This window comes from Scyliorhinus torazame, chromosome 5 (assembly GCF_047496885.1).
Source record: "Scyliorhinus torazame isolate Kashiwa2021f chromosome 5, sScyTor2.1, whole genome shotgun sequence".
NCBI lineage: Eukaryota > Metazoa > Chordata > Chondrichthyes > Carcharhiniformes > Scyliorhinidae > Scyliorhinus > Scyliorhinus torazame.
The window spans coordinates 285134002-285145083 of record NC_092711.1 but is presented as its reverse complement, the minus strand read 5'-3'; the positions used below and the strand labels follow the sequence as shown (position 1 = coordinate 285145083).

At 45.0% G+C, this 11082-nt stretch overlaps 1 protein-coding gene and 1 long non-coding RNA gene across 3 annotated transcripts in view; one reads left to right on the top strand and one right to left on the bottom strand.

The window, feature by feature from the left end:
• Positions 1 to 4551: 4551 nt before the first annotated feature.
• The window catches only part of kdrl (kinase insert domain receptor like), a 283571-nt gene continuing 277040 nt past the window's right edge, over positions 4552 to 11082 (bottom strand). Inside the window, exon 30 of the mRNA XM_072505640.1 lies at positions 4552 to 10876. Within this exon, the coding sequence (XP_072361741.1) occupies positions 10663 to 10876 (214 nt within the window). The 3' untranslated portion in view covers positions 4552 to 10662. The remainder of the gene's footprint in view (positions 10877 to 11082) is intronic.
• LOC140421169 (uncharacterized) overlaps positions 9264 to 11082 on the top strand; it is a 92171-nt gene continuing 90352 nt past the window's right edge. For both annotated transcript variants that reach the window (XR_011946683.1, XR_011946685.1), the window contains exon 1: positions 9264 to 9398. This is a non-coding gene — a long non-coding RNA (uncharacterized lncRNA). The remainder of the gene's footprint in view (positions 9399 to 11082) is intronic.

The window sequence follows — 11082 nt, the reverse complement described above, 5'->3', positions numbered from 1 at the left end:
AGGGTGCTGAGGACCTGGAACTCATTGCCTGAAAGCTTACTAAATGCAGAAGCCCTCTTTGCATTCAAAAATCGCTTGGAGATGTACTTGAAATGCCGTAACGTATGGGGCATAGTCCAAGAGATTGAAAGTGGGTTTAGACGGGATAGTGCTTTTCCAGTCAGGATAGGCCAAATGATCTTCCAGTCATTTTTATGAGCACTGGGAGCTGAACCCAGAGATCGGGCCTCCATTTTGAAAGGGTGCCCGGATCTCTAAGTGAGCTTGTGCCCCCCCCCCCCCCCCCACCCCCATCCATGGGCAATGTCACTCCCCACACTTATGTGTACTACCCCACACCCTCCAAGTGAGGACCCCGCACTATGGAGTCCCTGGGGCCCCCCTATTCAGGCCCCACTTAGTCCCCTTACAGCACTGCCTCCCTTCCAGGACCCCCATGTGTCTCCCCCCCCAATATCCTGGAGGCCCTTACTTACCTGCCCTTCACACCCCCACCCTGTAAACCCCCCTCCACCTTCCTTTCATGGGCATGGCCCACCCTCAGCCCCTGATCCCTGGCAGTGCCACTCTGACATTTGGGCACGTTTGCACTGGTACCCTGTCACCCAGGCAGTGCTCCTGCCAGCTTGGCAGTGCCATTCAGGCACCTTGGCAGTGTCAAAGTGCCAGCAGGGCTGTGCCAAATTCCAGCGGGAGGGCCAGGGAGCCACCCTGCACTGATCCTGACAACCCAGGGGTCTCAAATGGCCTGGGAGACCTCCCGGGTGCCGTTTCACCTGGTCCATGTTTGTGTGGACCAGTGCTGAGTGGTGCCCGGCTGCGGCCTCACTGGGGAGGCCGGTGGATTCCTGTAATGCTGGTGGATACCCTACCTGGTAAGTTCACCGACTTTGGCGCGCACCGTTTGGTCCTGCCCCTTGTGGGCGGGATTCTGACTCCAATGCCTCGTGGGACTTGGGTGAACCCACGAGGCGTGAAAACCTCCGGGAAGCCCGTGAGTGGGCTCTCCTGGCCACTGCGCTCAAGTGAGGGTGCAACACGGTCGGTGGATCGTGACCTTGGTCTTTTAACGCACACACCAAATCATGGCAGGAACACACAGTAAGCAGGCTGGGCAATGCTATTTAAAGGGATCCTCACCTTCTTTAAGGCGAGCCATCTCACTGAGGAGACCCCAGCCTGGCACCGTTTAGCACTGGTCCGCAAAAACTTGGGTTGGGTGGGGGGGTGTCTTCCAGGTATTCAGAAGCCCCTGGATGGATGGTCTCTGGATAGGGTGGCCCTCTGGCACAGCTGATGCCACCCAGGCACGTTGGCACTGCCAGCTTGACACCCTGGAAGTGCCAACTGGTTGACACCCTGGCACTGCCAGGTGCCCATGTAGCACTGCCAGACTGGAAGGGGCACTGCCAGGATGCCAGGATGGAAGTGCCAAGGTGCCCAGGTGACATTTGCCTGTGCCGCGGATCGGGAATGACGGGTTTCCTGCCTGTATATGGTGGGGTGCGGGAGGCTCGAGATCCCCAACAGGTGAGTTGGGGCATTGGGACGATTTAGGGACTACGCCAGCGCTGAGAGATTGGGCGCCGTTTAAAAATGGTCTTCTGGGGCGTCATTCTCCGACCCCCCGCCGGGTCGGAGAATGGCCGTTGGCCGCCGTGAATCCCGCCCCCGCCCCCGCCGAAGTCTCCGCTCCCGGAGATTGGGTGGGGGCGGGAATCCGGCCGCGCCGGTTGGCGGGACCCCCCGCTGGATTCTCCGGCCCGGATGGGCCGAAGTCCCGCCCAGTAATTGCCTGTCCCGCCGACGTAAATCAAACCTGGTATTTACCGGCGGGACCAGGCGGCGTGGGCGGGCTCCGGGGTCCTGGGGGGGGGGCACGGGGCGACCTGACCCCGGGGGGTGCCCCCACAGTGGCCTGGCCCGCGATCAGGGCCCACCGATCCGCGGGCGGGCCTGTGCCGTGGGGGCACTCTTTCCCTTCCGCCTCCGCTACGGCCTCCACCATGGCGGAGGCGGAAGAGACTCTCCCCACTGCGCATGCGCGGGAAACTGACAGCGGCCGCTGACGCTCCCGCGCATGCGCTGGGAAACTGACAGCGGCCGCTGACGCTCCCGCGCATGCGCCGCATTTCCGCGCCAGCTGGCGGGGCAACAAACGCCATTTCCGCCAGCTGGCGGGGCGGAAATCCTTCCGGCGTCGGCCTAGCCCCTCATTGCTGGGGCTAGGCCGCCAAAGATGCGGAGCATTCCGCACCTTTGGGCCGGCGCGATGCCTGTCTGATTGGCGCCGGCTTTGGCGCCAGTCGGCGGGCATCCCGCCGTTGGGGGAGAATTTTGCCCCTGATCTCTACCGGCACTGACAAGCGGAACTTCTCAGTGCAGGAAATACGACTGAGTGCAACTTTGGGGGGGGGGCAAGGCGTCATGCTGAGGCCTGAAAAGAAAACAGAGTGCCGTTAGATAGCGGCGTCATTCTGTGCCGGGAACCACCCCTCTAATCCTGCCCAGACGGTCTCTTTTTTTTCCCGTTAGTTTGTGTGTTAGAACATTTTCTGGAGTGGGGAACTAAACACTCCGGCAAGACCTGCTCCTCAAGGGTGTTCAGATCTCAAAGTTAAGATGAGATTCCCTCACACCACACCAATATTGCGACCTCCCTGCAGCAGACGTGGGCAACACCTCCAACACTCGACCATGGAGGGGAAACCTCCCCTACGTCACTCAATGTCCGTGCCATCCCCCACCATCCAAGCATGATGGTAATCAGGCCCCATCCTCCCCCACACCCTCATCAAAATAGAGGATTCGCTCCTCCCCTCCCGTGTGAGCATACCCCCCCCCCCACCTATAAAGTCTCCCCCCTCAGGCTCCCCCCATGTGCCCGCTTCAGGCCCCCCTCCACACCTCTCCACCTTCATGCATCTCTCCAGACCTCACCACTTCAGGCTCCACCTTTATGTATCCTCTTCATTCTTTCCGCCATCCCCTTTCATGGCCAAGGCCTCCCTCAGGCCCTGCCATTTGGCAGTGCCCCTTGACACTCTGACACTGGCCCTTTTGCCTGTGGCATTTCCATGATGCCAGGGCAGTGCCAGGACACTCCGAGTCCCATGGCACAGTGATCATGTTAGGTTTCCGTTGATGGAGACCAGTACTGATTGGCACTGACCTCACATTCTGACGGTGGGGTCGGTGAATCTCGGGAGCCAGGAGACTGGCCTTGCACCGACTGCGCATATTTAAATGAGTTTTAAGACTCATTTAAATATGCTTATCTGGATTACCCCCAGCGATCTGCTTGGCGCCCGGCAAGTACCCCATTTTGGGGCGCTCCCACTCTTCACCGGGAATAATGGATTGGCGCCGGGTGCAACGCAGCCAGAGAATAGTGCCTGTTATAGCTTTTGCGCTGACTTGCTCTGCTTACTCTGCCCAAAGCTGCCAAGTAACCTGTCTCACAATCTTCCTACTGCCTGATGGGAAGAAGGAATCCCTTTCTCCTGCTCATCTCCTCCATAAATCTGTCTAGCAGCATTCAAAAAATGGGTTGAGGGGGTGGGTGAGGTGGGAGTCACCCTGCTTCTCTTCTGCCTGCCATTTTGCAAGTTAAATTGAATGCTGTAGCTGGTTATGCACTTTTGTGCAGCGCTATCTGCCAATCAAACACCAGAGGACATTATCAGTGCAGCTTTGTCGAACAGGTGTGTGTGTAGCAAGTGGGAAATCAGTTAATTATCAGTGAATCTGGCTATCCTGAACACAACAGATCTGACATGGGGTGGAATTTTGCTGAGGCATCGCGGGTCTCGCCTGCCAGCTGGAGAGCCAGTGAGAAACCTCTTTTCCAGAAGATTCGCCGAACCATATTTCAGCCAGGCAGTGTTGAGGCTACTGATGGGTCTTCCACTGGATTGAGGTCCCCAGGGGTGTAAGAGCTGCGGGCCAATCAGGGGCTGTTATGCTTAGCAGAGCAACAGAGGAGACTGTGGCTGCTGCAAGACGAACCCCTGGAACCCCAGGATTACGGAGGAACCTAGGATGAAGGTAAATAATTGAGGAGGGGGTTGGGAAAGGGGGAAGTGGGCTTTGTGGAGTGGGGGGTGCAGGGGTTTTTGGAAGCAAGGATAGGAGATTGGCTTTCAGTGGGCTTTCACCTTCCCCATGTCCAGGCACTGAGGTGCCTTTGATCGAGGGAGGTTATGGGTTGCCCGCAGGATAGCAGCTGTCAGGCATACTGCACGGCGACAGGCCCTCTGCCAGCTGGGTTAATCCCAGTGGCAATAGGATGGCGACCTTGGGTAGACTTTAATTGGCCACTTAAGGGCTTCAATTGGCAGCAGAATTGAAGGATCGACCATGGGCATTCCGTCCAGAACTTAATTTGGCAGAGGCAGGAAGGTGGCGGGGTTTGGGTATCTATCCTGTCTAAATACGTGCCCTAAGCTCGATACCAGCGGGAGCACCAGATTCTGCCCAGGTCTTAGCACCACATTGTTTCTTCTCAATTAATGAGAACATTAAAAAATAAACATAGAACTAACAAAGCTATAAATATATGTAAACTTTATTTTTTGTTAATAGCTCCAGTAGAGCTTAGGCTATATGAAATACAGGTGTTCTCCAGTGCATATATTCTTACATAGTTAATACATTGACATTGCATATTACTTTCCCACAGAATGAATGGCAGTTCTCTGCTGTTCCTTTAAAAAAAAAAGAAATAATCTAAAATGAGTTGTATGAGCACTTTAAAACAAGTGGTTCTTGGAGAAAGAAGTTGCTTTGACATGAATAGATAGCCATCTTTAATACAAAGGATTAGCCTGTCCTGCAAGCATTAGTGTAGGATTCAGAAACAAACCTTTAACTCCGCATCGCATTTCAGTTCAAAAGGGAAGATAAACTAGACTAGGGTGACAAAAAGAACCTTGAGTTATGAGTTGAGAGCTTATAGCGCATACACCAAGCTTTAGAATAGTCTGTTTCTCTGTGGAATGCTCGTGTTCCTTAGTCAAAATCTGGCAGTAAAATATGCAAAAACTGAACATTTTTGAGAACTGTTTTATGGGCTACATTAGCTTCCTGAACATTTGTTAGGTGGTGTTTGCTCATTTGTTATTAAGTCAATATTAGTTTTCTTAGACAATATGAAGTTATTTAAAAAAATTCTTTTGTGTGCAAAATTGAAAGTGGAAAACAATCTCACGTTCCAATACTTGGCAAATATTCCAGTTTAATGGCTGTAGGAATTTTCATTTTTGACTGAAAGCTGGTGTCCAAACCGGATTTCCAACATTCCATTTGATCACTTCTATAAGTTGTCCTATATTTGTAGGCAGTCTGAGAGTGGTGTGTGCACATGTCTATAAATATAATGTAACCTGATTTGTCAATCACTACACCATGCCTGAATACGTGGGAATCATCCTTTGCTTGAAAAGACCTCAGCCGACACTTATCAGAATTTGTAGCCAAATGCCCTCAAATAATCTCATTATACCATCCAATTACAACTGCTACCTCCTACAACTCTCCTAAGGGATGTATTTCAACAACCAACTTGATACAATTTCTTTGTGTTAAAAGTTCATTGTAACAATGACTTATAATAAGTGCAAGGCATCAGTAGGAATTTCTAATTTTGAAGGTTTTGATCCCAGTCTTTGCCAACTCTCTCCTTTTCTATACAACTGATGCCAGATAATTCAATGGGCAGGAGAGAATCCTCAAGGAGATATCTGTACATGTAGGAGTACATATGGACATACAAAATAGGAGAAGAATTAAACCATTTGGCCCCTTGAGTCTGCTCCGCCATTCAATAAGATCATGGTTGATCTGTTCGTGTTTAGAGTTCCACATTCCCATCTATCCCTGATAACCTTTGATTCCCTTGCCTAACAAGAATGTATCTACCTCTGCCTTAAAAATCTAAGTGATCCCAGTTCCACTGCCTCCTGAGGCAGAGTTCCAATGTCGCACAATCCTCTGGAAGAAAATAATTCTCCTTATCTCTGTCTGATAAGGGTGGCCCCTAATTTTAAAACATGTGTTTGAGACTATGGGCTGGAGTATTCTCCCCTGTCCGCCACAAGAAAGCCTCGGGCGAGACACGGACAATGGAGAAGTCCATTGGCCTCAGGCATGGCAGGAGAATCACGCCCTAAACATCTCTTAACTTTGCTGTACAACAAGCCATTGAAGAGTAGCTCACTAGTGTTAGCAGAAGGGAAACCAATAGTAAGATGAAAAATTGACAAGAATGATCTATTTGAATCTACTTGAACTTTTAGGAATTACAACTGAAGCTGCCTCATTCTTTAAGTGTGCCATTATACTGCATTATTTGAGTTGATGCAAAATCCTGATGCATTATGATTTGTGCATATGTATTAATAAAATGGCTGAAGAGAATATCATTATAGACTTTTGTGCATTTACTCAGACCTTTCATTGTATATCTTTGTGATATATTTATTTTAATTCCAGAACACTGGAAATTACTGTATTGAATATTAGAAAATTGGTCCTGGCAAACTAGACATGCAACTTGGCATTGAAGCTGGCCAGATATAAGATAAAGAAAACATTACAAGCTAATCCATTGATTGATTAATTTAAAGAAGCAATAAGATTGTTATTGGTGTTTTGCATGTATAAAATAATAATTAATATTAGAAGTTTTGCAGACAAAATTAATTTGTCACATTTCAAAACCACATACTTCCCTTTCTTAAATGTTATTTGCCTTTCAAATCTAACTCACTGCTAATTACCTGATACAAAATAAACATGTTTCCAGTTAATTGTACATAAACAAAAACAAGTTACAAATAAGTGCAACTGAACAGTTAGGATAATCAATGACTGGTCGGAATTCAATCGAGCGATCCTGATGACATCAGCACTCACAATAACAACATTTGAGTTTTACAGAACATAATCAGGATTACAAGTTCAGATTATTGCCTCAGCTCACTCCCAGACATTGATATTTTTTCTATGTCTTTCCTTGGGATTTTATATATTATAGTCTCTAGCCTTGTTTTAAAATAAGGAATTCAGACAAAAATCAAGCCAGCAGCAAGAAAAGACCAGCTGACCTGTCAAGTTCATGCCATCTTGACCCGTGTTTAATTATATAATCATGGTCACGCACCGCCACTTCACTACTTGATATCCTACTTTAAAACATCTTGAAAGTATACTGTGTGAAAATAGTGCACTAATGCTTAATGCATTTGCCTCCCCTCTCCACTATTCCAGCATAATCAGTAATCTATTATTTGGAATGGGTTAACATCTCTGTAAAGCAGTGGAGAGACAAATTTCAACTTCAATTTCAATGCATTTGTTAAGTTAAGGATATCAAGATGTTATGGAAAAAAGCTGGGTAATTGGGGCTGAGCTGGGCTGATAGACATGAGGGGTTGAATGGTCAACTCCTGTTCTTATATTCTGTTGTGCTGTTTTCTTGCAATTTAATTTCAAGGCAAAATTCCTCACTCTGAGCTCACACTGCTGTTAATTTCATTTTATTTGCCTATGATATGTGGAAGGAACAATATGAATTATTGATAACGATGTGCCGGTTAGGTGGGGTTACGTGGATAGAGCGGGGGAGTGAGCCGAGGTAGGGTGCTCTTTCAGAGGGTCAGTACAGATAAGATGGGTCAAATAGCCTCCTTCCGCAATGTAGGGATACTATGATTCTATGATTCCAAGAAGACTAGAAAATAAATGTGATGATGCGATGTTGGGTTCCTTTAATTCTTTAAATTAATTAATATAGAATAACTGGATTTGTGACTATACACTATATAACATAACACAATACTCGGCATGTTTTTATATTTGTAACATTCACAGTAGACCCTTTGAAATCTGACCTATTTGAATCGTTCATAGGACAACCTAAGGGATTTACAGCATTTTGGGAATTGCAGTGAATAATAATCATTTTCTTGTTATTGTTTCCTCATATATTAATGAAAGAACTCCAATTCCAGAGTTCTTCCCAAGAACTGTAAATTCACAGTAAGCAAAATATTCTCTGTTTTATGCCGTAGCATTCCTTTACACCTTTATTTTTTAAAAAGCCATTCGCAATCTGCCACACAAATATACTTGGAATGGTTTGATCAGTTAATTGCTTTTTATTTGCTCCAACAAATACCTGTGCACGATCTAGAAAAAAAAAAGGGATCCAGCAAAATAAAATTACCTGAGACCTTTTTCACTCTAATTACAATTATTGATATAAATGAAAGAGAGTAATTACAGCCATAGCAGTTCTTCCCAGGCTTTCTGAATACGTATTTCGGTAACACTCTGATGATAAACTAGGAAGATGTGAAAAATAAGCAGTCGGATTGCTTTATAAAATACATAATTCAGTATTAGACATATTTTAATGAGGTAAATGGCTAATTTTACATATTGAAATTTAGTGACTATACTTTTGATATTTTGTTTCGCTGTTTTACAGATTTCGGCATTGGATTTATGTTAATTTCACCAAGTGCAGCTAAATTAGTAAGTTTATTTGAAAATAATTACTGCAATTTGTAGAATATGAGAAAATGGCTGGATATGACATGTTCAGAATCAAAATCTCTCCACGAATGGGAACATTTTGAGGTAATTTTAATTGAAGTGGTTGTGCTGTTCCCCTGCCCCCCCCCCCACCGCAACAAGCGGAAAATATTAAAATATTAATTCTATGAAAATAATGTTATTTCATTATTTAAAGTTACTGCCAATAATGACACTCTCTTAAGGTGGGGGTGGGGTACAGATGGGGTGTAGAATTTGAATTTTACATTATTCTTACAAAATAGTCTGAGTTTATAAAGTAATTGAATTTGTATTTTATTTTATTGCTAATCAATTTCATTCTTGCTGCTTTAAAGCTGTGTTATCCATGAAAATGAGTTATTAATATTTCTAAAAACATTTTCTTCAGATTAAGATTGTTTCTGGAACATTTGACACATTCATCTCACCTTAAGAGGACTGTCTCCTTCTTAAAGTATACAACTACTTTGCTCAACATTGTAGAACATAATGTGCCCTGTCAAATGAGTGTGTGTACTTTGGCATTAAGTTGGGTCCAGTGGGAGCTGCCTCATTCTCCATAACTAGATGGGGGTGGATTTGGCGATACAAGTTAATTATTGTGCAAGACCTATACTTATCGTCATGATACTAGAACAAGTCAGTTATTATTGAGGGTATGATAACAATTCTGTATGCATTTCAGATTGTGCATTGGGAGTGTCGAGGTTTCAGGAAAAGCCCCAGCACAAAATGTATGAAGAATCCATGAAGAACAAGCATTAATTGAAAAGAAAAGCTCATTTGAATACTAATCTGGTTTGGAAAACCATCAAAAGGTGGGTACGTAATAGTGGAGTCGTCTTGCCATGACATAATCCTACAGTTTATATGACTCCAGTTTCCATTGCTTTCAGTCAGATGTAAAATAATCAAATTTTAATTATCTGCTGCAACTATTTAAAAGTTATCATGCCTGGAGCAGCGTAATCGTATTTTCAGCTTGTCAACCCACACTGTTATAGGGTAAATTTTAACAGAGCTTGTGACTAGCTAAAGGTTCTTTCAATGCATTTCAATTGGCTGTCTTTTTGATATTTTCTCCCCAATGTTATATTGTCCATCACAATCTCCTCAATACCTTGTCACATCCTTCGCCTTCAAGAGAATCAGAAACTCTGAGCCGTTGATACAATTTTTGTGTAAAGCTTGCTGCTCCTCACTTTGAGATGGACCAGCTCATTTCTGCGAGATGTATTTCAGCTGGAAGCCCAACTCCAGTTCACCTGGCTGAGACATGCAAGCCCTGTGAATTGAACTCACAACTTTATGTCAAGGACCTAAGGCATATCGTCATATAATTTACACACATCTCTTTTCTAGTACTCAGCATTTTACAGACACCGGTATGAGTGTAGGAAATTTTGATGAAGCAATTAGAAAAAGATACAAAACTAGGACATCTTAACTTCTGGTGTGGGTACCAAATGAGAGCAATACTGGTTCTCCTATTGACTGAACTATGTGAGAGCTGAACATTGGGACATATGAACAATATCTTCATTAGAACAAGGGATTCAAACATTCAAATAAAAATACTGCAGATGGTGAAAGTCAGCACCTGCGGAGAGACCAGATAGGTTTCAGGCACTGACCCTTCTTTAGAACAATCAGTTAGTAAATCAGTTGATAGAAATATGTTCTATACTCATAAGAATCATTTTTTAAATTGACATTTCCAAGATTGACTGGGATATTTTGGACATGTTTGGAAGATTTCACTGATACAATTTGATGCACTGACTACACACCACAGCTGTGAGATCATTAGCTATACTCACAGTTACACAGCACTGGAGTAATAACTGTATGGGGTTTTTCACAGACCTGGGGCTTTTCAGGACATTACCTGCAGCCGTACTTTGCGCTGAAGGAACAGTAGGGCTTTAACGTAAGTTTTTATAGTAGATTTGACACCCATAATTATATGGCTCTCTCGATATCCCTTGAAGGAAGAGTTTGGTTTACAATATTCAAAATATTGTGCGATTGTACATTTCTCATTCAGCGGCTTCACTGACAACTGTGGTGTGGTGGTAGCATTCACACTGGTGGTGTGGTGTAGCGAATGACAGAGTTGTAGTCTGGTGGTGGGCTGTGGCATTCCAAAGTTTGATCCATCGGTAACAGGACTGAATCTTCCAGGGCAAAATCCAGGCCTTCATCCTCTGTACCACACACAGCAGGCTGGAGTGGGTTAGCGTGGTTCTCGGATTCAGACAACACCGACTCTTTGCTTTTACTCACAGCTCTCATTCTGTTTTAAGAAAGAGAAAATGAAAAAAAAGCAATTAATTTTGATGGAATATTTCTACTGGAGCTTATTGAAAAGTAGTTGTGGTGAATAGGCCTTGTGAAAAATAAACATCGAAGAAATAATCGCTGCAATTCTTTAGATAAATTCTAAAATCAAATGTGGTCAAGTAAGTAGCTTGTTTAAGTGGGACATCATTGTTTTGTGGA